Source organism: Ascaphus truei, chromosome 17 (assembly GCF_040206685.1).
Source record: "Ascaphus truei isolate aAscTru1 chromosome 17, aAscTru1.hap1, whole genome shotgun sequence".
NCBI classification, from domain to species: Eukaryota; Metazoa; Chordata; class Amphibia; order Anura; family Ascaphidae; genus Ascaphus; species Ascaphus truei.
The window spans coordinates 10,337,537-10,363,134 of NC_134499.1; the positions used below are offsets into that span (position 1 = coordinate 10,337,537).

The 25,598-nt window shown below is 51.4% G+C and overlaps 1 protein-coding gene across 1 annotated transcript in view; it reads right to left on the bottom strand.

Annotated features, from left to right (window-relative positions):
• MRTFA (myocardin related transcription factor A) overlaps positions 1–25,598 on the bottom strand; it is a 105,616-nt gene that overhangs the window by 56,433 nt on the left and 23,585 nt on the right. The window contains 1 exon segment of the mRNA XM_075573886.1: positions 330–395. Coding sequence (XP_075430001.1) covers positions 330–395 — 66 coding nt within the window.

Genomic DNA, 25,598 nt, shown 5'->3' on the forward strand with positions numbered 1-25,598 from the left:
GGCATCGCAAGTGTTCTCTTAAGATTGTAAGCTCTCTGGGCGACAGATCCTGCAGCGATTCACTCCGTACGTCTTCCCTATCTAATGACACGGCGCGTTACTATATCCAGTGCTGCAGCTCCTGCTGTATATAGCATTGCACCTATGGCTTGCCCTATATAAACAACATGAAGCATTACAGTCCTGTGAGAGGCATCCATGCAGCCACCTCTGGCGTGGAACCCTGGCAAACATCCGGTGCTCTGGTCTGGGTGGGAATGCCACATTATAGATGTCATGCTCTGTGCATGCAATACCCCCTCCCCAAAAACAAGGATTCGGGTACTCACGTGGCATTATTCCTTGGTTTACCAGCTCCTCCCGTGTCCTCCTCTGCTGGAGCTTCAGCTGCAGGACTGTGGGGTGAGAGAGACAGAGAGATCAGGACTCGCACAGCGGAGAGCCACGTCCCTTCGCCAGACCCCCATCGCTGGGACTCAGAGTGCAGCCACTTCCCCAGCACCCTCTCTTAGATAGCAGAAGTGGAGCGCAGCGCAGCTCGGCTGCTTCCGTCGCTGTGGGTGCTGGGAGGAAGTTGCAATTAGTTTTAGTGACAGATAAAAAGATATACATGTAAATGTATTTATACACACAAACACACACACTTATCTTACCAAGAAGGCTGTGGATGTGGAATTGGTGTAATGCACTGTATGAGACGGGCCCTGGCCCAGCAGCCATTGCACTCGCTGTACCAGTGACCAACTAGCTCATTCACATCCACATCTCTTCTGCACTTACTCGGGGTCACTCTATTGCAGGGGCGGCCAACTCCAGTCTGCAAGGGCCACCAACAAGTCAGGTTTTCAGGATCTCTGCTTCAGCACAGCTGGCTCAATCAGAGGCTTCGACTGATTGAGCCCACCTATGCTGAAGCAGGGACTGACCAAGCAACCTGTGCTCAAGTAGGGACTGATTGAGCCACTTGTGCTGAAGCAGGGATAGCCGGAAAACCTGACCTGTTGGTGGCCCTTGAGGACACACATACCCAACAAGCTCTGAGAAACCCCTACCATTACCTCAGCTGCTTTTGGGAGAGTAGTGGCCCCTCCCCCCAAGGTTTAAGCTCGCCCCTCCCTACTTTCCAAGTTGGCAGGTCAGTTGCATTTTGCCAGGTTACGACAGATCCAATGTGATCATTCTTCCTGTAATTATACAGGTAAATAAGAATTTTAACCCAGGGAGTGTTAGGACCTGCTACGGTCATGCCTTGTAAGTGGCAGCAGGCTTAAGAGGCTTTGGCCAAAGGGTTAAACTAAATGACCCCTTTTTCAAGAGCATATATAGGTATTGCACTGTGTATTTTTGTCACATTGGAAGAAGCTTTAGGCATCTTTGGCCCTTGAGGACTGCAGCTGACCACCCCATCTATATTGTACTAGGTGTTAGAACCAGATCCCCTCAACATGTTAATAGACAAGTTTAAGGTGCAGCTGGGAGAATAGGACGCATATAACGTAGAGTGTGCGCCATGTGGTAACGGGGGTACAGTAGGTTAAAGCGTAGAATACCCAGATTCAGGACAGCCTCCCCATCCCAGACTTGTTAACCCTTTTGCGTGCCGAAGGACCTAGCCTACCACACCCCCTCCGGCACAAGGCGGCAACGTGACCCGCTCCTTGGAGCAATCACGGAGTTACTGAGGACACGAACGAAAGAGAAAAAAGGGGGTCCTTGTCTGCTCCCCTGCCAGCGAGATCGTGTCCAGCGCTTCACAGGAACGCAGAGCGCAATCTCCCCTATATAACCAAGCTTAAAAGCAACAACGTAGCCACCACATCGTAGGTGTGCCAGAACGTCAGGCGGCACTCACAGGGTTAAACAGACAGCCCTTGGCAAGGTGGGATATGGACGCCCATTCTTACAACAATCCCAGAATGCTTATGGGGTAGGGACCATCTGGGACCAAAGTGAGCGAATGGCAGGGGCTCCTTAAAAATACATGTCAATGTTAAATGTTTGTACTGTGACCAAATGCTCGGAGATGGTTTTACGCCTATATTTACCAAGCAGACGTCTACCACAAGACATCTTCCAGCGCTGGAGGCCACAACAGGCCACGGACTTCAAGACTGCTTAGCAAACACGGGGCCCTTATTTTTACGGTAATAAGACGGCAGAGATCATCAGTCCTTACTTCTCCCTTCACCCTCTTGGGAACTGACTCCCTGATGAACGCGTTGGGTCCCCCCCAAGACGCAGCCACTACAGAATGGGGTCTTGCACCCCAGAGACCCAATAACGTAGTGGCTACGCCACGCCCTCAGAGTGTTCCTTTTCTAAGGGAGACCTCGTCCTGCATCTAACCCCTCCCCCCCCCCCCACCCCAGCCCCCCAGACAGGATCGTTGTGAAGGGAAATGGAAGGCGGCACATGATCCCAATGGTTACCGAAACAGCTATAAGTAGAGGACAATGTCCCCGAGTCCCAGATGTACGACGACCGGCACATGATCATTACTGAGAGAGTATCACGGCTTGTTGCGCTCATTCTATGGAACGGATACAATACATCATACATCCGAGATGCCGGTGGCTTGGCGGGTAGCGTTGAGCAACAAATGGAGTATGGCTGAGGGTTTATTTTATTACAGCACAACTTCATTTCTAATGATCATTTGACAGAACCACGGGAAACATTTTTTCCACAGGACACAAATAAATTAAGAGATTCACTTCAAGAGATTACATTTGTCTATGGATGAGAAACACACACACCACACACACACCACACACACACCACACACACACCACACACACACACACCACTCCTTGTGGCCTTGGAGAAGTCACTATCTCCCTGTGCCTCAGGCACCAAAAACAGATTGTAAGCTCTGCGGGCAGGGAATGTATCTGTAACAATGCTATGTACTGCGTACCGCGCGCTATACTGTAATTGTGACGCGCTTTGAGTCCCATTGGGAGAAGAGGGCTATATGAAATAAAGTGCGTGCATGTATGTGTGTATGTGTGTATGTGTGTATGTGTGTATGTGTGTATGTGTGTATACATATATATACACATACATTCAAATAGGGCAAAGCAGAAGCATGTGGGGGAACAAGTATTCAGCAGGAATGTGAGCAGGGGAAGAGGAAGGCAAACAGCAAATAAGGCCTTAGTATTAATAGCTTACTGAGTGAGGCAGAAAGAGAAAGAGAGCGAAAGAGAGACAGACAGAGTGAAAGAAAGAGCGAAACAGAGATCAAAAGGGGAAGAGCGAGCGGAAAAGTGAAAGAGCGTGAGCGAGAGAGCACAGAGAGTAAAGAAGATAGCTGGATAGATATATAAACATGTAGACAGTCTTTCTTCCTGATGCACTGGGAAAAGTAAGACTTGTGTGGGTGCTCTTGCTGACTTGCATACACAATGTATGTAACACACACAATATATAGGTTGCAGATACACCAGTAATCGTACACTATTTTCAGCCGGCGCTGATGCACTTCCTGCATTTTCAAAGATGGCGGGCGCAGCAATCCAATAAGAAGCCGAAATGTCATCATTAGGGGGGGGGGAGGGGCTCACCGCGACTGACCAGACAAAAGCACGGTTCAACTGCAGTCCGAATACACTAATCTATCTATATAACTATCTATATCTATTTATCTTGGGTATGTTTCCGTACAAAGATTCAGCTGTTACAGGGTTGCTAAGGTCAGTAGGAGGAGGAAACAGAGAGACAGCAAGGAGAGGAGCGGACAAATGATACGAGTAGGAGAGTAATGTTTAGTTAATAACCTTTCAGATCTGCGCATGTTACACCCGGTATAGCTAGTATATATAAAACAATTACGGCTTTCGTTCTGAAATTCCCTTACAAGAATTCTTGTCTGGAACAAACAGAATGGCGGCTTGGGGTAAGCCTCACTCTGGCGGGCCAATAGCAAGCATTGACACGGTGAGATGGCTGTGAGGTCAGCCAATCAGAAGCTGTGAGGTCAGCTTTCATTTTTTGCCAGTACTTGCATCCAGGGAGTCCCCGGAGCTCTGCGTGCCGGGGTCCGGCCCCGGGAGACCCCTGGTTGATATAAATAAATTGGGGGTGGGTGGAAGATTTCTGCTTTCAAGGGGAAGACCAAATTAGTGGGACAATGTTTAAAAAAAAAATCAGTTTAACTAGAATCTTTAGAAAGATCCATTGCATATTTGGGACCAGCTCTGGGGACGCTCCGGTTCCCAGGACCATAACCGGTGAACATGCCGGTGTCAGTTCTGGGTAAACGTGGACATTGAAGACTGTAAACCCCTGTACGACTCTCCGAAGCAATTACAGGTAACAATTTAAAAATGTATTTAAAATACTTATATTACCTGTCTGATCATCTCCGTTTCACCTATTAAACACGCCACTGTCCGTCATTCAGTTTCATCTGACTCGGAACTGATCCGTAAAAACCCAGGACTGTCCCAAACTAATCTGGAACCTTACATGGACAGGCAAGGGTTAATACCCGGTTCACAAAGCCAAGTGCTTTCAGGTTATTGCAGGGGCTGCCTCTTTCAATCAGGAATGGATCTTGGTACCGAGTAGAAGGGAGGCCTGGCCCCCTCGACTGGCGTTGGTTTGACGCGTCTCGGACACCTCGCTGACTCATTTCACACGCGGGAAGTCAGCGCTCTGCGATTTTACGCTTTCGGTTTGGAGGGCCCTCCCCACCACTTGAAGTTTTGAGAAAAGCAGAATTTGACCATGAAAAAGAATGCAGTTAGTATCACCACTTCCCTATTTAAACATCGTCGGAGAAGCCAGCAGCTCAAACCCAAGTACAGCCTTAGTGGGCCGTATTTACTAAGCAGCGCTACTCCGTCAGATACCTCACTGCTTAGAAAAGGTGGGGTCTTACCGAGTAGCTTAATATATATGTTACAGGGGTAGTTCCTTCTTGGGACCAGAGGCCTAATGGCTGTGGCATGTCAAGGGGGCTCAACTCCAGTCCTCAAGCCCCCCCCCCCCCGCACCCCAGGTTTTCAGGGTATCCCTGCTTCAGCACAGGTGGCTCAATCAGTCCCTGCTTCAGCACAGGTGGCTCAGTGTCTCTGCTTCAGCACAGGTGGCTCAATTAGACCCTGCTTCAGCACAGGTGGTTCACTCAGAGGCTCAGTCTTTGACTGAGCCTCTGAGTGAGCCACCTGTGCTGAAGTTGGGATATCATGAAAACCTGACCTGTTGGGGGGGCTTGAGGACTGGAGTTGAGCCCCCTTGAATTAAATGTAGCGGGCTGACCCCATTTTAAAAGAAATTAAACCATCGCACGTATTTTCAAGGTTTTCAACTTTTAACCCTTTGAATATCCCCAAGACATACCCTGAACCCAGTGAGGGCCATTGTATCTGCCACTCCTCCCCCCCTCGGCATTACCGAACCTCTTGCCCTCAGACCCCTTTTCAACTATTCTATGTACAGGTAAAAATCGCTGACCCAGACCTTGTCCAAGAACTGAAAGATCCAGCAGCAGAGACACCTCGAGCCCTGGGGGCACTTCACTGATAAAGAAACCCCTTATAATGGGGCTCAGGCTGCCTTTCAGAACATTAAACATGGTGTCTAAGCCTTTTCCCTTATGGCCACCAATATCCGGCACTGTGTAAGCCTGCCCCATGGCAGAGAAAGGGTTAGGAGACCGAATGCCACTTCGCAATGTCTATTCCAGGGGCCAGAGCCTCCGCCTGTGTGTCATTACCCAGAACCCCTCGCTGCAGGAGACGTACTGAAGGTCGTGTGATTATGGGGGTCAGGCAGGTTTGGGGGGAGAGGAGGCGTGTAAACGGGCTCGCACTTATTCCAGATCATTACGGATTTCAATGGTTATTTCTTACGACGAGGCGTGACCTGTGGTTTGCAAATTGGGCTCCAAAATCGTAGTTGCAAAAAGCACCGGAGCAAATATCATGGGCACAGATCATAAGGAACGATTCCAAAAAAGGGGAGGAAAAAAAAGCGGTGCACCGCGAAAAACGATCGGGCCAAGCGCAAAAGGATACAATAAAAGCAATTTATTGAGTGCGTGACATCATGGAGTATGGCACGGGCAAACAATTACTCCGACGCGTTTCGCGCTCCAGAGCGCTTTGCCAAAGAGTGAAGATGTTGGACATTAGATACTATACATCAACTTTTGGGGTGGACTGATTAGTGCAGGGGTGCGCAACTCCAGTCCTCAAGGGCCTGGTATTAGGGACATCCCTGCTTCAGCACAGGCGGCTCAACCTGTGCTGAAGCAGGGATATCCTTATAACCTGACCTGTTGGGAGTCTTGAGGACTGGAGTGGAGCACCCCATGTCTAAATAATACATCTTTGCAATTCTCCGAAACTCTGCCCTTCGTCCTACAACCCGATAACCTGGTCATTAAAGACGTCCTTGGATGTGGTTTTCCCAGCGTGGAAAAGGAGTGGAGGGGTTTCCTGGGGGTGGGAAGCTGAGCCACTCTCACCCCTGCTCCTCTCTCGCCCCCACCTGCAAAGCAGTCTGGGAGCCGGCTCGCTTCTCACCAGGACTTGGCCACAGAGCGACACATTGTCACTGACCCTGGGAACCAGCCGCCGTCCCACAGGGAGGGCGGGGAGTTGCTCCACTTGGCCAAATGACAACATCGTCTGTTTATCAACACAAAGTAACTCTGAGAGAAGAGCATCAAGGCGCCATGAATTAATAACAAGGTATTTATACCCCAAAGTGCAGGATTCTAGTAGCCTTATTGGCCCAGGAAAAGCGTACGTCTGGTTCAAGTTTGATGTCGATCCTTTAACCCTTTGCGTGCCACGGCCCCTCCGGCACTTAGCCATCACGTGACTGCTCCCCGGAGGGATTATGTGATCGTTGCATCGCCGACGCATCCCTTATCCAACGCATTCTGCACTCTAACCCAAGAGCAGCGAGATGAAGGCCCATGATGTGGTGGGTATGCCACGGGGACATCATGGGGTTAAAAGACATCACAACTTCAACATGTCTGTATAAGGGAATGTCCAGTCCGCGCTCTCGCTTCCTATGGATATGGAAAAGTGATTCCTCTCCTTCCTCTTGCAGCTCCTGTGATTCGAAGTGTCTCCCCTCACTTCAAAGATGGATCCCGCCGGAGAACTCCGTCGGCAGAGCCAGGCAACCAAAAAAGAAAGCACAGGTGCGCACCAAGGTGAGAGTAATAAAGTGTATTACAACAATAAAAAAGTAAACACTTACATATAATAAAACTTTAATTCATCCAGGTCTGGGCGATATCCTCTCTATTAGGCTCCACTATAGATGGTGTAAAGGGGCGATGTCAGATTCCCTCCAGATGGCAGTCCCGCGCGCTGGGGCTGGCTCTGTAGCACTGACTGCAATCCTGCCTCCACGGGTGTCGGCGTGGTATGTGGCGAAGTGCGCATGCGTGGGAAAGAAGCCCTCTGTAGCCGTCTGTGGATGCCGGTCCGTTTGAGGAAATGCCTGAAGTATACGAAACGCGTCGCGAATTGTGTAACCAGCTTACCCCTACCTTGGTAGCTGGCATACACACAAGTGTATCCATTCCGGCCGCGATTCCTCAAATGGACCGGCATCCACAGACGGCTACAGAGGGCTTCTTTCCCACGCATGCGCACTTCGCCACATACCACGCCGACACCCGTGGAGGCAGGATTGCAGTCAGTGCTACAGAGCCAGCGCGCGGGACTGCCATCTGGAGGGAATCTGACATCGCCCCTTTATACCCTCTATAGTGGAGCCTAATAGAAGAGGATATCGCCCAGACCTGGATGAATTAAAGTTTTATTATATGTAAGTGTTTACTTTTTTATTGCTGTAATACACTATATTACTCTCACCTTGGTGCGCACCTGTGCTTTCTTTTTTGGATGTCTGTATAAGAGCTTCCCATACCTTCCAACTCCTAAAGACCCTCTTAAAGCAGCAATATTTCCTTACTCTCTAGCTTCTGAGGTTACCACGGGAACCATTAGACCAGGGGTGCGAAAAGTTTTTTGCGTGCGCTCGCCTGCCTGAGAGCCCCAGCTTTCACGCCCCCCTCCCCTCTGTAAGAACTTGGCGCCAAATGACGTCGCGGGTCATGTGATGTCACGTCACCCCGCCGTGCGTTGTCATGGCGACGCGTCGCCGAAGACCCGGCTTGCAGCAGGCAAGTGATGCTACAGAGGCCTCTGTAACCGCCGTTCCCCCCCCCCTGCCCCCCAGCAAAGCTTGCGCCCCTCTCTAGGCTCCATTTTAACCTCCCGGGTGGACACGTAACATTTCAATCGCTTCTATCTCTTGAATGGAGCATCGGATTTAAAAAAGGAAGACCGCTTTGGACCGGCCGATCAGCGCGGACTGCCGCGTTACCGTACCTCGCCCGAACGGCGAGGGATTCTCCATAAGGCTACGCCCCCAGTGGTCACGGCTGCACGACGTCACGTGGCCGGCTCGCGTTCATTGGCGGAAACGACGCTGTGACGTGGCCAATGCTCGGCCGTCGCGCCAAGAGACAAAAATCTTGTCTTTTGGCCACGGCGGTGGCGCACCGCGGCATGTGCGCGCACGCACGTCGGCAGGGACCTGCCCCATAGAGGGCTGTGCCTTGTGTGCGGCGCGCGCGCAGCCGCAGCCACCAGGGACCTGGCATTATCACCCTCACCGCGCATCAACCCGCGGCTAGAAAAATAACAACTGCGCTGGGAAAAGCGAGATCTTTTAAAGTAACCAACGCCGATCGGCGGGGACGGCCGCTTAAAGAAGGAAAAAAGAGAAAAAAATTACACACAGACACCATATAAATAAGAAATAAAATAAATAACACAAAAGGGAGAAGCGCTTCAGACATGAACGTTACATTTCGGAAGAGGAGTCCCTGCTCCGAAGAGCTCACAATCTAACGGACTATGTCTTCATTTTATAACCAGACATTAAAAAGTTATGGTGGGTAAAAAAAAAAAAAAAAAGTGACAAAAACCCTCCACCGTACATTAAATAAAAACCCCACATTGTGAGCACATTCACACATCAACCTGCGCGTCACCATTATATATTAGCACACAGGGCTTCCACTGCAGCAAGGGATTCTGGGTAGTCACATGCAAACGAGCACACAGTGTCACCTTTTGCTTCTTGTCCATTTTAACACGAACCCCTATAAGCTTATACCTGCCGCATTAAGCCTGGGACATAGTACAGCAGGTCGTGCTGAGCCGCGCTGAGCAGATGCACTTACCCCCTGCATCTGTGATCAGCGCGGCTTTAGCAGCCGCTCCCGCATGCGTGCGGAGGCTGAGAAATTTTGAGCAGACAGGCAAGTTTAAATTTCGGCGCTGAGGGGAGCGGAGGAGCGGTCACGTGACCGAAAACAGCCAATGGGAGCGAGGGACTAGCTCCGCCTCCCACCACGCCCCCAAAGCGCGCTCACTGCCTCGCCTGCCAGGACGCAAAAAAGCTCCTGCTTGAGCAGGCGAGGCAGCGCAGGAGCACGGATCAGCGCGGCCCGAGGCACCATATCCGAGGCACCATGCCCGAGGCCTTACACAATGTTTCAGCACAGCCTGAGTTACAGAAGTGCAAAGCCAGGAACCTGCTCACAGACAGCGTTTGTGATCTTCTGGGTCTCCGTGTGAGGTTTGTTGCTGGCTATGCAACGTGTAGCTGGTAGCGGGTATAACCAGACATTCATTAATGGTAAAGGTGTTTTATCCGTACCAATGTATGAAAGGAAAGCTTGGCTATGTACAGCTAGGAGAGGCCACACTCTGGCTTCCATGCTATTCTTGTCATTATAATGCCGTGTTTACCAACCAAATCAGTGGGAAAGACAGAGGGAACTTGATAAGCATTTTACAGGACCCACAGAAAGGGAAACAAGCATTCGGGCGACATGAAAATGTTACATATTGCTTTACAGAGTCGGTCCCACCTAGGGGCAAAGTGTACTAATGGCAGTGACAGGGTTAAGGGGTCGGTCCCTCCTAGGGGCAAAGTGTACTAATGGCAGTGACAGGGTTAAGGGGCGACATCCAGAAGATTTTTCACACAAGTATTTTTAAACCATTATTTAAAGTTATTCTGTAAACACGGGGAGCGGAGACCTGGGAGGGGGTTAGATTTCCTCCGGCCACTTCCTTCTGTCTGACGTCACTGTGCGTTCAACAAGAGTTTGCACAGACAGGGCCCCTCTCTCTCCCCCTCCCCTTATCTTTATTACCTCTCTGATAAGGACAGGAGGGGGGGAGATAAGGGGGGAGATAAGGGGGGAGATAAGGGGGGAGATAAGGGGAAAGAAAACACTTGACTGACAAAAGCCCCCCCTATTCAGAGGTCCCGAAAAATGAAATTTCAAATCAACTTGCCAAAAATTAAAACCAATCAAATCTTTGCTATGAGCACGGTTAGGTTTGTTAAAGGACGCCAATTCATGTGTTACATTCTTCAGATAATGCTGTTTTGGGTCAGTCACTGTGGATTGCACCTATGACGGCGATTGAATCTTGCTACAAATTCAATGACACTATAGTGGGTGGCTGGATTTGTTTAAGAGTTAATGCAAGTCCCCAGGGCCGCCACTGCGGGCAAGAGACTGGACAGCTGTCCCGGCCTAACTGAGGAAGCGGCTCTCTCTCTCATCGAACGGGACCTTTTACCCTACACCCCGACAACTCGTGCTCCCCCCCCCCTCCCCGACAACTCACGCCCCCTTCTCCCGACAACTCGCGCCCCCTTCTCCCCGACAACTCGCGCCCCCTTCCCCCGACAACTCGCGCCCCCTTCCCCCGACAACTCGCGCCCCCCTTCTCCCCGACAACTCGCGCCCCCTTCCCCCGACAACTCGCGCCCCCCTTCTCCCCGACAACTCGCGCCCCCCTTCTCCCCGACAACTCGCGCCCCCTTCTCCCCGACAACTCGCGCCCCCCTTCTCCCCGACAACTCGCGCCCCCCGCCAACTCGCGCCCCCCCGCCAACTCGCGCCCCCCCGCCAACTCGCGCCCCCCTTCTCCCCGACAACTCGCGCCCCCTTCTCCCCGACAACTCGCGCCCCCCTTCTCCCCGACAACTCGCGCCCCCCGACAACTCGCGCCCCCCCGACAACTCGCGCCCCCTTCTCCCCGACAACTCGCGCCCCCCCGACAACTCGCGCCCCCTTCTCCCCGACAACTCGCGCCCCCCTTCTCCCCGACAACTCGCGCCCCCCTTCTCCCCGACAACTCGCGCCCCCCTTCTCCCCGACAACTCGCGCCCCCCTTCTCCCCGACAACTCGCGCCCCCCTTCTCCCCGACAACTCGCGCCCCCCTTCTCCCCGACAACTCGCGCCCCCCTTCTCCCCGACAACTCGCGCCCCCCTTCTCCCCGACAACTCGCGCCCCCCTTCTCCCCGACAACTCGCGCCCCCCTTCTCCCCGACAACTCGCGCCCCCCTTCTCCCCGACAACTCGCGCCCCCCTTCTCGCCGACAACTCGCGCCCCCTTCTCCCCGACAACTCGCGCCCCCCTTCTCCCCGACAACTCGCGCCCCCCTTCTCCCCGACAACTCGCGCCCCCCTTCTCCCCGACAACTCGCGCCCCCTTCTCCCCGACAACTCACGCGCCCCCTCCCCGACAACTCGCGCCCCCTCCCCGACAACTCGCGCCCCCTCCCCGACAACTCGCCCCCCCTTCTCCCCTACAACTCACGCCCCCTCCCCGACAACTCACGCCCCACCCCCTCCACGGCAACTCACGCCCCCCTTCCTCCCGACAACTAGTGACCCCCCTCCCCAACAACACCCCATCCTGCCTCGCTCATCAACTCCATCTGCTGGAGCCCGAGTCAAAGGGGCTCCAGTCCCAATTCCCAGGAATCCTACGGGTGACCCTACACGTCACCCGGCCGATCTCCTGTACTCGATGGATTCCAGTTTCTAAATATACAAACATAAGCCTCCTTTCACAGCCCGTCATGTAAACTGTGATTTCATCTTAACCCCCCCCCCCCTCCTTCTCAAAAGATTGCACTATGTAAACATACTGAAGCACATCTCCGCCCGCGGCCCCGGACCCACCGCCTTTCCCAGATGCAGAATATAAAAATAACCCTTGGGAGTCTTGGAACATCATTCATCCCCCGTCTGTACATCTCCGATCTTTCCCTATACTTCCCCGAGAGATGGGAATCTCTGGCTGGGATCACCTAGCCAGGCCCCTCGCAGTCACGATAAACAGGGGGGGGGGTCCTTAAGGGGCGAACACACAGAACATGGCCGCAATGTCACTTTAAATGCATTTAAAGATGTAAAAAAATATTCTATTTCACCATTTTGCAAGTATTTATAACATTTGTACCATATACGGTTACAAAACTGTACTGTACATTACGAGAGCGTTTCAGTGGGAAAAACTGATCTCCGCTGCCTAAGCAACTAGTATTTAATTAGCAGGAGCAGAGTGCAGGCCCCGAGTGGGAACATGTACATGATAATTCACTGATTACTCCACAAATCTGGCTTGGTTCAGGTGTTGCAAGGAGAAAGACACACACCTCTGCCAGGCCTGCCTCCTCTCCATCCTACCCAAGAAAGAAACACACACACACACACACACATCTGCCAGGCCTGCCTCCTCTCCATCCTACCCGAGAAAGAAAGAAACACACAAACACACACACACCTCTGCCAGGCCTGCCTCCTCTCTAGCCTATCTGAGAAAGAAACACACACACACACCTCTGCCAGGCCTGCCTCCTCTCCATCCTATTTGAGAAACACACACACACCTCTGCCAGGCCTGCCTCCTCTCCATCCTATCTGAGAAAGAAACACACACACACCTCTGCCAGGCCTGCCTCCTCTCTATCCTATCTGAGAAAGAAACACACACACACACACACCTCTGCCAGGCATGCCTCCTCTCTATCCTATCTGAGAAAGAAACACACACACACACACCTCTGCCAGGCCTGCCTCCTCTCTATCCTATCTGAGAAAGAAACACACACACACACACACCTCTGCCAGGCCTGCCTCCTCTCTATCCTATCTGAGAAAGAAACACACACACACACACACACACACACCTTTGCCAGGCCTGCCTCCTCTCTATCCTATCTGAGAAAGAAACACACACACACACACACACATCTCTGCCAGGCCTGCCTCCTCTCCATCCTATTTGAGAAACACACACACACCTCTGCCAGGCCTGCCTCCTCTCCATCCTATCTGAGAAAGAAACACACACACACACACCTCTGCCAGGCCTGCCTCCTCTCTATCCTATCTGAGAAAGAAAAACACACACACACACACCTCTGCCAGGCATGCCTCCTCTCTATCCTATCTGAGAAAGAAACACACACACACACACACCTCTGCCAGGCCTGCCTCCTCTCTATCCTATCTGAGAAAGAAACACACACACACACACACCTCTGCCAGGCCTGCCTCCTCTCTATCCTATCTGAGAAAGAAACACACACACACACACACACCTTTGCCAGGCCTGCCTCCTCTCTATCCTATCTGAGAAAGAAACACACACACACACACACACACACACCTCTGCCAGGCCTGCCTCCTCTCCATCCTACCTGAGAAAGAAACACACACCTCTGCCAGGCCTGCCTCCTCTCTATCCTACCTGAGAAAGAAACACACACACACACACACCTCTGCCAGGCCTGCCTCCTCTCCATCCTACCTGAGATAGAAACACACACACACACACACACACACACACCTCTGCCAGGCCTGCCTCCTCTCCATCCTACCTGAGATAGAAACACACACACACACACACACACCTACCTCTGCCAGGCCTGCCTCCTCTCCATCCTACCTGAGATAGAAACACACACACACACACACACACACACACACACACACACACCTCTGCCAGGCCTGCCTCCTCTCCATCCTACCTGTCTCTACTGCTCCAGTGCCTCTGATTTGCATTCTCTCCGGCTGCACACAATCTCTGGAGCTATAGCAAAATATAAATGGCACAGTGACCGCCCCACTTATTGCCTGGAATACATTTTAAGGAGCGCCTGGGACCACCACCAATGTCATCTCTGATGGTCATTGGTGGTCAAAGAACCAATTTTTGGGAAGCCCTGTCCTAGAGGGAGCATTTTAAATAATATTACCAACTACAGGCAGTCCTCGGTTACCCACCGTATCCGTAATACCGGTGTAACGTGAGTTCCATGTTAATCAGCGGCGGTGAGCGTCAGATAACGCATTCCGGCGTCGAAAAACGGCCCTTGAGGTGGCATTGTAAAGCGTTGGATATGCCATTCGTTGTAAAGTGACACGTTGGATAGCGAGGACTTCCTGTATGCTAGTGGCTTTCCTAACGCTTCAGCTTGATATCTAGAACTTTTATTGTCTGACTGCCACCCCATGAGGCAGTGCCCCCAAAAGAAGCAATCCCACCGAAATATGTTTACTAATCCCAGTGTTCACAGCACCGACCACACACACACACACACACACACACACACACACACACACACACACACACACACACACACACACTCATTGCAGATCGCAGCGGGAAACGGTGAACAAAGCCACGTTTCGGGCGATCGTGGCTGGTGAGATCGTCTCAGACGCCATATCTCAGCCTGACGAAGGGCCGCGGTGATCGGAATCGTCGCCCGCTGATATCTGCAATAAATGGGAGTTTCTATGATGAACGATTGAGTGTGGGGGACACTTTTATTGGAATTTGATCAATATTTTGGGAATTTAGTTGGCATTCCCTTGTACAACGCGCACCCGAGAACTGATAATTATATCTGCTTTCATATCCAGCAAGAAGCAGGTCCAATGGTGTAAAATACACCCCCCCCCCACACACACACACACACACACACACCCCCCACCCCCCCCCACACACACACCTCCCCCCCACACACACCCACCCCCCCCCACACACACACACCCCCCACACACACACTCCCCCCACACCCCCCCCCCCCCCACACCCCCCCCCACACACACACACACACCCCCCACACACACACACACTCCCCCCACACACACTCTATATTTTATATTGTTTTGAAAGAGAGGGTTCCTCCGGAGAGGAGCAGTGTTATTTTTGTAGCTCCCGTGACCCAACATACTCCGTGAAGTTACCAATGTTCTCCCCGGACATTTAAACGGCCTTACGTGTACAATACACACTGGAAGTGGTATATGCAGTTCGGAGGAGGAGTGCCACGGGCTTCCTTCAATGTAAAGCCCTTTGGGAGTTATTTGCATATTCTGGAATTGACAAACGAGGCCAGGAAAGAGGGGCTCGTCAGCGCAATGAGGCCAGGAAAGAGGGGGTCGTCAGCGCAATGAGGCCAGGAAAGAGGGGGTCGTCAGCGCAATGAGGCCAGGAAAGAGGGGGTCGTCAGCGCAATGAGGCCAGGAAAGAGGGGGTCGTCAGCGCAATGAGGCCAGGAAAGAGGGCGCGTCAGCGCAATGAGGCCAGGAAAGAGGGCGGCGTCAGCGCAATGAGGCCAGGAAAGAGGGCGGCGTCAGCGCAATGAGGCCAGGAAAGAGGGGGTCGTCAGCGCAATGAGGCCAGGAAAGAGGGCGGCGTCAGCGCAATGAGGCCAGGAAAGAGGGGGGCGTCAGCGCAATGAGGCCAGGAAAGAGGGGGCGTCAGCGCAATGAGGCCAGGAAAGAGGGGGGCGTCAGCGCAATGAGGCCAGGAAAGAGGGGGTCGTCAGCGCAATGAGGCCAGGAAAGAGGGGGTCGTCAGCGCAATGAGGCCAGGAAAGAGGGGGTCGTCAGCGCAATGAGGCCAGGAAAGAGGGCGGCGTCAGCGCAATGAGGCCAGGAAAGAGGGGGGCGACAGCGCAATGAGGCCAGGAAAGAGGGGGGCGTCAGCGCAATGAGGCCAGGAAAGAGGGGGGCGTCAGCGCAATGAGGCCAGGAAAGAGGGGGGCGTCAGCGCAATGTGTCCGGAGACAACGTGTGGTGACAGGAGAATGGATGTTACATGCCCGAGTGCTTTTCACGTTACTGCAAATCCAATATGTGACTGCAACATCAGAGCTGGAGAAGCACGCAACATGTAAAGGGCCTCACATGCGTGACACACGCATGCAAAATATAGCCATGTGGGCTGCTCAATGTATTTTGAGGATGATACCTTAACTTCTGCCTACTCCCCATGACTTCCGGTTCCTGCGTGTAGCAATCATGGATGGTACCCGCACACGGGAACAGCTCCCTCTGAAGTCAGTATGAGTTTCCCTGCGATCGTGCCCCGATCGGCACCATAGCAGTTCAATGGACATGCAGGGATATCCTTTTCTATTGTCTGATATAGTTTGTTGCTTAATACAACAAAAACAAGGCACGCAGCCAAGAACACACACACACACACACACACACACACACACTTAGCGCTTTTAAATGGGTTCTCTCACTGAGGAACTATGGCAGTGTTTATTAACAGGGGTTCCCCGGGCTGCACAAAGGATTCCCTGCGACTGTCAGGTCGTTTGAAAATGGTACCAAATGCAGAAGAATTCGGGGTTCCTTACAATGCATCTGATCTCAGACGCGCTATTAGAGAGGGTTGGGGTTCCTTACAATGCATCTGATCTCAGACGCGCTATTAGAGAGGGTTGGGGTTCCTTACAATGCATCTGATCACAGACGCGCTATTAGAGAGGGTCGGGGTTCCTTACAATGCATCTGATCTCAGACACGCTATTAGAGAGGGTTGGGGTTCCTTACAATGCATCTGATCACAGACGCGCTATTAGAGAGGGTTGGGGTTCATTACAATGCATCTGATCACAGACGCGCTATTAGAGAGGGTTGGGGTTCCTTACAATGCATCTGATCTCAGACGCACTATTAGAGAGGGTTGGGGTTCCTTACAATGCATCTGATCTCAGACGCACTATTAGAGAGGGTTGGGGTTCCTTACAATGCATCTGATCTCAGACGCGCTATTAGAGAGGTTGGGGTTCCTTACAATGCATCTGATCTCAGACGCGCTATTAGAGGGGGTTGGGGTTCCTTACAATGCATCTGATCTCAGACGCGCTATTAGAGAGGTTGGGGTTCCTTACAATGCATCTGATCTCAGACGCGCTATTAGAGGGGGTTGGGGTTCCTTACAATGCATCTGATCTCAGGCGCGTTATTAGAGAGGGTCGGGGTTCCTTACAATGCATCTGATCTCAGACGCACTATTAGAGAGGGTTGGGGTTCCTTACAATGCATCTGATCTCAGACGCGCTATTAGAGAGGTTGGGGTTCCTTACAATGCATCTGATCTCAGACACGCTATTAGAGAGGGTTGGGGTTCACAATACAGTTAAAGGGTTCTTTGACACAAAAAGGGTTACAGACACACTGGTTTATGGTACGGGTTAGAGAGCTGTAACTCAGCCCCCTAACTCACGGAGATAAGAACGGAACACAGTGCTGCAGCACAATATTCCCTTCAATACATGAACCTGGTCATATCACAACACTGTCCCACGCCCTGTATCCATGCAGAGTATTCCTCGCGTGAAGGACGCGCGCTCTGCGAGTACTGGGGCTGGCAGACATGGCCCCCTGGGTCAAAATGGTCACAAGCGTTTCGGGGTCACAAGACCCTTCGTCAGACGGGATGACATGTTGTTGCCCTTATTGTATTAGAATTCTCTGTATTGGGTTGTCTCTCCGTGTTGTAAAGCACAGAGTACACTGTGGGCACTATATAAAACAAACTAAGACACACACACAATGAATAACCCCACAGGCTGTGATGCAATACGCTCTGAAGCCGCCTTCCCCGTGCAGGAGAAGATTTAAGTCCCTTTCGTTTCAATAGAGCCATCGTCACTGGGAAGTGGCTTTAATGCATATTGAATAAGGCCCAATATAAGAGGCCCATTCACTCTTAGGGGTCAGGATAATTGGCGTCGTGAAGTGAAGAACCAATGTGAATATTAAAGAAGTAGTCATCCCTCTGCTATTTTACTTTACCCCAGCCCCCCTTTGACATAGGTGGTAAGCAGCCCCCGCCTCCCCGCCAGAGCTGAACGTGTTAATTTCAGCTTCGGGGACCCCCCTGGTTCCCGAGACACAGACCTGGAAAGCTGCCGTCGTTCACATCCCTTCCAGGGGACACAAAACCGCGGGTACAAAATGTCACGCGTGGCGAGAGCCACGACGGTGCTTCCCAGCGGCAACTTTTTTTGGTAAGTATCTTGGGACCCTACAGGTGACTTTAACGGGGCTCAACCCCTGGGAACCCCACTTCCCAGCCATGAAACGGGGGCGGCGGCCCGGACCTCTGCTTCAAAGCTAAAGTTAGTGTGTCAAGTATTGTGGGTGTTCTGTAATGCGTTGCCCTGGTGGCAAAGAAGTTAAAACATAGATTGTAAGCTCTTCAGGGGAGATACCCCTTTCCCTAATGTTTACTTCCATTTAAGAAGCGCTTATTCCGATAATGTATTACGCTGCCTTATCTTGTTGCATCTTTTACTACAATGAAGCTCTATATCTGGGGGGGGTGTGGGGGGGGAACGCCAGTCCTCAACATGTCATGTTTTAAGGATATCCCTGCTTCAGCACAGGTGGCTTTGTCAATGACCTGACCTGTTGGTGCCCCTTGAAGACTGGATTTGGCCAATCTTCAAATACTTCTCCAATACCGACAACTGGAGTGTGTTCACTGACCATCGCGGGGTCAGCATGGGAGAGAACATAAAAGGTATTAAAGGGTGATTTTTTTGGCCGGGCGGCTACTTCCGGCGCGTAGAGAATTGACCCCCCAAAGGTCTTACCTGTGTGGAGGGCCACAATTGCCTGTTCTGCTTCCAACAGCGTCATTCCCCTTTGTTTCCCAGCCAAATGACCGCAGAGATACAGTAGCAGAGCCGAGGATTGGGTAGGGTGAGCTCTGAATTCAGCCGCCCTCCCCCCCAAAAATGAAAGATTTGGGGGAAAGCAGATGAAATCGAAGCTTTCTTCAAAACATTCAGAACGGGGATTTTTCGCTTTCCCCCGTTACGGGTTTAAAAGGACAAAATAATGTGCTCGGCGTTTAGCAGGCAGAATCGTTACTCGTATACTGCCGGCTGATACACTGTATGGCTGCCAAAAAACTAGTAGTGCAATGATACCCGGTAACAGAAGTCCCATGCACAGCGGGGAAAGGGCGGCTACAAAAAAAACGCATCCACGGAAAAAAAAAAAGTGTCTTTAAAAAAGCAATACAACCCCCGCCAAAAAAGGGGGCGAAAAATCACAGGATATCAAAATATTCAGCAGCCGTCTAGAAAACGAGTTACCGGGCGGTTAGACGCAGCAAATCCATTTGGTCTTAATAAGAAATCAAGGCTTCTTCTACACCAAACCCGCCACAAAAATATTTACGCCACGATCTGTTAATAGTGCTAGAGGCGCTTCCACAAAAAGCGGGGAAAAATAAGTACAAAAATCAAAAAACGCCAGCAAAAAAAAATAAAAGAATTAAAATGCTTCCTAATCCAAGCTGCACTGTATAAGAATCAGAGTGAGGGGCAGCAGCTGTTTGGGACCCCGGCTTCCCCCCCCTGCCCTGCCCGGGACACCTCAGTCAGGGAGAGGAATATGGTGAGCCCAGGAAGGAACCTCTGGGACACTGCCCCGCCCTCACTGTGTGTGAGAAGAGGCAGAAGCCCAGGGCAGCAGCAGGAGGAGGGATCAGCCGGAGAGCAGGGAGAAGCTCCATGCCGGGGAGCAGCCCTTCCTAGTGACGTGCGTGCTGGGGGGAAAGTGAAAGCGCTCAGCCGCTCAACACCCATTCGTAACGTGAGCTCTCGGAGGTCCATACAGCATCTCCCCCTCCCCGGTGACTCCGGCTCTCAAAACCCCCCCTACTCCATATGCAGTGAGGCAGCTTCCTGGTGCTGGGGAAGAGGTCCGCTTTATCTGAATGAATGGGGCGGAAATATTCTCTCGCACGGAGAGGATAGCTTCATGCCACAAGGAGGGTGGCTGCGATCTAAACACACGCACACAATGTGGGCACGTTAGGGCCATCACGTGACCCGGTGCCGGCTTTCGGCTGGCAAGCTACAAAGACACTTCAGCAGTTGGGTTACCAGCTGCAATCACCCTCTAGGCCAGTAAAGCCCATTGATGTCTCTTCCCCCTGTACCTCATGTTTCCATTCTTCCTGCCCCCTAGATTGTAAGCTCCTTGGGGCAGGGCTCTCCTTACCCGGTCTAGAGTATTCGGCACAGCCATCTCGCTGCAGCCAATCAGCTGCCGGCATTTAAACACCGCCTGTGTCACCGCTAAGGCAAGTCCCTAACCCCTTAACCAAAACCCCTCAATCCCTTACCCTAAAACCCCTAACAGTAACCGGTTAACCCCTTACACCCCTAACAGTAACCTGTTAACCCGTTACCCTAAAACCCCTAACCATAGACCCCTTAAATGAACCCCAAATACTAACACTAATCCCTCTGTTGGTAGTGACACGGCCGGCGGTTAGCGGCCCCCTGCGGCGAGATGGCCGAGCTGAAAGGTCCCAATGCCGCTCTTCACCTACTGCACCAATGTACATTACCGATATTTTATTATCACCTGATCCCACTGTACTGCGCTATGGAATAGGGCGTCGCAATATAAATAAATGCCCCGAAGAGCTTACAATCTAAGTGGTACGCAGGGAGAACGTACACAGACAGTAGGAGGGTGTTCGGGTTAGTGCGTCTGGAAGGGGCCACGGTCGGTGCATCCGAGATGTATAGTATCAGCCAGCGGGGCTACCCATATGCTGCGTTACAGAGCTGAGTTTTAAGATGGGTGTTAAAGGTGGAGAGGGCACTAAATGAGGTGTCTCAGTCAGGGTGCTGTGCCCCCCCCACCACTGATTTTGGAGTTAACGTCCAACAGAGTAGCAGATAAAAAAAACAATGCAACCCTTTTTTTTTTTTAATGAAATGTCATCTTTTTGGCCCGGGAACCCCCAAATCTCCCGGATCTCAAGTCCATCCAAGTTGATATCCCTGTGTAAGCGAGTCGGACGCCACCTGGGACGGTTCCCCACAAGACAAAGTTCGCAGCGCCGTTAAAGTGACAATTACATTTGGATTGTACGGCCACTATCCCAGCTCTAGTTGCAAATCCAAATCCTAATGGGAAATTCTGGAGCAATGGCGCATTTCATCTCAGCCCCAACCCACATGTATAGGATTACCCAACTCTACTAACTTTGCAGTAACCCTTACCTGGGCCAGATCAACCCTTTCTGGACACTACGGCAGCAAAAGAGTCAACAGGGAATACCCACCCACGGGACCAAGACAGGGCCTACAAAGTCTGCCCTAAGGACTGGGATTTTCGAATGGTAACCCTACTATGGTGATCTCCCCCCCAATAAATTCCCTGCTTCCATTCCAACAGCCTATGCCAGCGCCTGCAGTGGGGGAGGTTGCAGGGTAATTGCTGTTTATTGTGAATTCCTCGCACGCAGACGAGCCCCGGGGGGTAAAGAAGCAAGGATTGCACAACGGCAACGGCTTCCAGATGAAGATCGGGACACTGCGGGAGGCACCGCTATCTCTAGGCTCTCGTCGCTGCGAGGGCAGCGTTTGGTCCGCCGGAAACACCGTTTTTAACGCCCAACGTGCCTGGCCACGGTTTGGCCGCTAGTGCTTCTGGGTAATGAGCAGAAACTCTTGCAAAGCCGTCCCCTCCCCCGCAGTGCGCTCCCCTCTTTGGTGTAGGAGGGGGAGAGAACAAACTGTAACAAACATGCAGTCAGCCTTAAAAAAAAATCCCTAATAGTTTGCAAAAAAACAAACAAACATCATGTAATCATCTCGCAAAAAGCTGCAACCAATTTTTTTTTTTAAATGACAACACAACTCCTGAATACAGAACTTACAGCTGCAGTTCCCGGTGTGTCCGAGTAGCAAACATTTAGTTTCTTTGGAAATTGGGAGTGGGGGGGAGCTCTGCTCAATTAAGTGTTTACTCAACCTCTAGCCAACACCATGTCACAGTTAAGGAGTCAATGTAGATAGGGAAGGGGTGGAGATGAGGTTTTGCCCATGCAAACTCTTGTTGAATGCACTGACACTGACACACACACACACACACACACACACATATCCAACCTCTCCCAAATTTCAGCGTGTCACATTTACAAATGTTATTTACAAATACTCGCAGGCGTCCATCACCCAGATATAAACCCTTTAATGTGTCACTGCTTGGGGGTTTATCTTGGTCCTAAGAGGGACTACGTCTCTAACCTGCGCAGTGGTCCCAGGTAAAGCATGGGCAGGGGGGGCAAGGGGGCGGCCCGATCCAAACGGGAGAGGATTTCCCCTCTGGCACCGGGCACCAGCGGTCGCGTGATGTGGAAGTGATGGGAGTCCGGAGCTGGAGGGTACGCGGATAATTCAATATACCCCGGACACGGTGACGAGGAAATCCATTTTTCGGCCGCAGAGCTCCATTGTAGTCAGTGGGGAGATTCGGAAGAAAACGGCCCCAAAAAAACCCTTCCCTGGATAAAGAATAATGGTCCTATAGCCCATATCTACTAAATAGCGCTTATGCTTTAGCACGTCTTAACTCCCGTTCAAATGACTAAGGGTTAAAGCAGCGCCCCTGCTTCCCTTTATTTGCTATAGTTATAGGATTGAAGCAGGGGGCCTCAGGAACTGAACCCCATTAATTTCAGCTCCGAGGACCCCTTGCTTCCCGAGATACTGACCTCCGCAGGGGGCGCCGGTAGCAGCTCTGCGGGTTTAAATATCCCAGTCATGCGAGACAATAGGGAGCTGCAAGGGATGACGTCACGGCTTCCTATTGGCCCGTGGGACATTTAAGTGCTGCCATTTCGATAGCCCCGGAGACCCCCCGCTTTAACCCTATAACTAACAAATAAAGGAAAGCGTTTAGTGCGTACGGGCCTCTGTGTATCACGAAGCTTCCGCCCCACTGTGCTCCCAATGAAAGCCTTTCGTAAACCCATTACACGCAGTGACATATGAGCCACAACCCCCCGCAGCGAACACGCAGCGTCGATGGAAAACCAGATGTTTCTCTCTTCTGTACAGTGGCACCGAAGGGTTAAGGATACCGGACACACTCTCCAGGTAAAAAGGGCGGTTAGGATCGCACCTGGGGTGTCGCCCTGCACCCCGCTCCAGTCCCATCGCCCCATTGTGCGTTATTGCTCATTCAGTGGCTCAGCGATGCGCGGCGATATTAACCCTCTCATTTCCGTGGCAAACGCTAGCCCTGGTGTTCTCGCTCTCGGTTTAACCCCTGCAGTGCCAGATGGTCGCGTCACCTCCGTGGCCACGGACGCGCCGGCACTTCCTGATCGCGTTACCTTTCGTACGGTGTACGTCAGAGGTCCCAGGGGTGCCACTTTTCTTGAAACGCACTGCACAGCCTTAGGGCACGGAAGGAGTTAAAGTAGTAGTAGTGTGTGTATGTATATCCCCTTATTAGAAACACTATAAGGTATTAGGAACTTCCACAGCGGACTCTGGTGCCAGCCTCCCTCTGGCAGCCAACAGAAAGCCATGACATAGCAGATGCCGGTTGGGTGACTCATGCAGCCATCTTTGAACTGGAAAAAATGTATTTAAAAAAAATCATATTTATGAAAATTAGGGGGCGGGGGGGTTCCGGAGCTTTGAGTGACGCTGCTAAACGTCAGGGGATCTCTTGGTTCATAGGTGGGCGGAAGAGGGGTTCACGGCTTTAATTTTCAAAAAAGCCTTTTTGGGAAAGAAAAAAGCAGGAAATCTAGGTGTTTCCGACGCATTTCGCATTACAAAAACACCATAAATCTTCATGACAACAAGTCAACGCTGATCGTATGGAACAGACACGAATGAACCAAAACGCCGGGAATTCCTACACAATATAGCGGTTGTTTAAAAAAAAAAAAAAAAAGAAGCAATCTGGGGATCTCTGGCATTCTGTGAACGCGCGCTCGCTCGTCCCCGAGAAATATCCGACACGGCTGAGTATACGAGCCGCCAAGATTTAAAAAAAAAGAAAAAGGTTATACGGTAAAAATAAATCTATAAATGATCTATGATAGGGAAATCTCTTTTTTTATACAAAACCAACCCGCAGCAAGATGTCTTCCGACGGGTTAGAGAGGTGGGCTAATGCAAAGTCACCGGCCATTTTGAAAGACCGACCACACACACACACACACACACACGCACACACACACGCACACACACACGCACACACACGCACACACACACGCACACACACAGGACGTTGCTATTCAGTCACGGGATCTGGCAATCCAGGGGCAGTAGATACGCGACAATCCAATGACTTGTTTGTGTAGGGGACATCGCGTTCACGCTCCCACAGGAAGAGAAAAGGAAGAGGACACCTCATTATTGGGCCCCCGAACCGGCTACGGGGCGAGAGGCCACAGGACCAGCAAGTGCAGGAGGGGCTGTGGCACGCGTTAGTTAAGGGGTTTCTGCGGTTCTTAAAAAAGGTTAAGGATCCACGTTAAAAATGAATAAGAAGCAAAAAAGAGTGTCACGATGTGTGCTCATTTGCATGTTATTACCCAGAATCCCTTGCTGCAGTGAAAGCCCTGAATGCTAAGAGATAATGGGGAAAGGCAGAGTTACAGACCTGCCCGAGACGTTATTTTTTATTTGCTGTAAAAAGGTTGCAAACTACAACAGTAGATATAAAATAAATTAAAAGGGACAACAAACATAACAGATGAATCAAAGAAGTCCCTGGCCCAAAGAACTTACAATCTAACTAGAGGCCTCTATAAGGGTGCATTTTGCTAAATAATAATTTCCTTAGACAAATCTAATCATGCAAAAAGCAAAGGTGGGCTGCTATTTTGTTGGGGGGGGGGGGAGTAATTAAGCCCTAGTAATTTATTTTGTGCCTCTGAATAGGGGAGCGTTTGTCAATCCAATGTTTTATTTCCCCTTATCAGAGAACAGAGAGGTAATAAAGATAAGGTGAGGGGGAGAGAGGGGGCTCTGCCTGTGCAAACTCTAGTAGAACGCACAGTGACGTCAGACAGAAGTGAGCAGCCGGAGGGGATCTGACCCCCTCCCAAGTCTCAGCTCCCCGTGTCTACATAATAACTTTAAATAATGGTTAAAAAAACAAAACAACACTTATCGGTGTGAGATTTGGGTGCAAACACCATCAATCACCCAGCTGTCAGCACTTAAACATGTCACTGTCATTTGTGCAGCCGACTGTAACTGCGGTGTCTTCATAGTGACGGTGAGTGCAGCGCTGCGTGTGCGAATGGGCAGGGGACACAGCCCTTACTCTATATAAGCCCGCTCTGTAGCTTTAATGCTGTATAGAGTGAGCATTTCCTTTCCGTCTTACACGGAGGCCACGAAAGCCACGAAAGCCTCGTCGTGAACAAGTATAACCGCAGACATCATAAAACAAACAAGTCACACTAATATTTCCAGAGCGTGGCTGGGGGCAGCTCAAACTGGCCATGGAGTGCAGGGAACGTGCCACGTCCGCAGTGACCACACGCGTCCACAAGGGGGAGTCCTGCTACACGGCGCATTTAAAGCTGCCGTTTCCCCCCATTCCGTATGCGCATCAATACAATCTGTGCACTGACACGT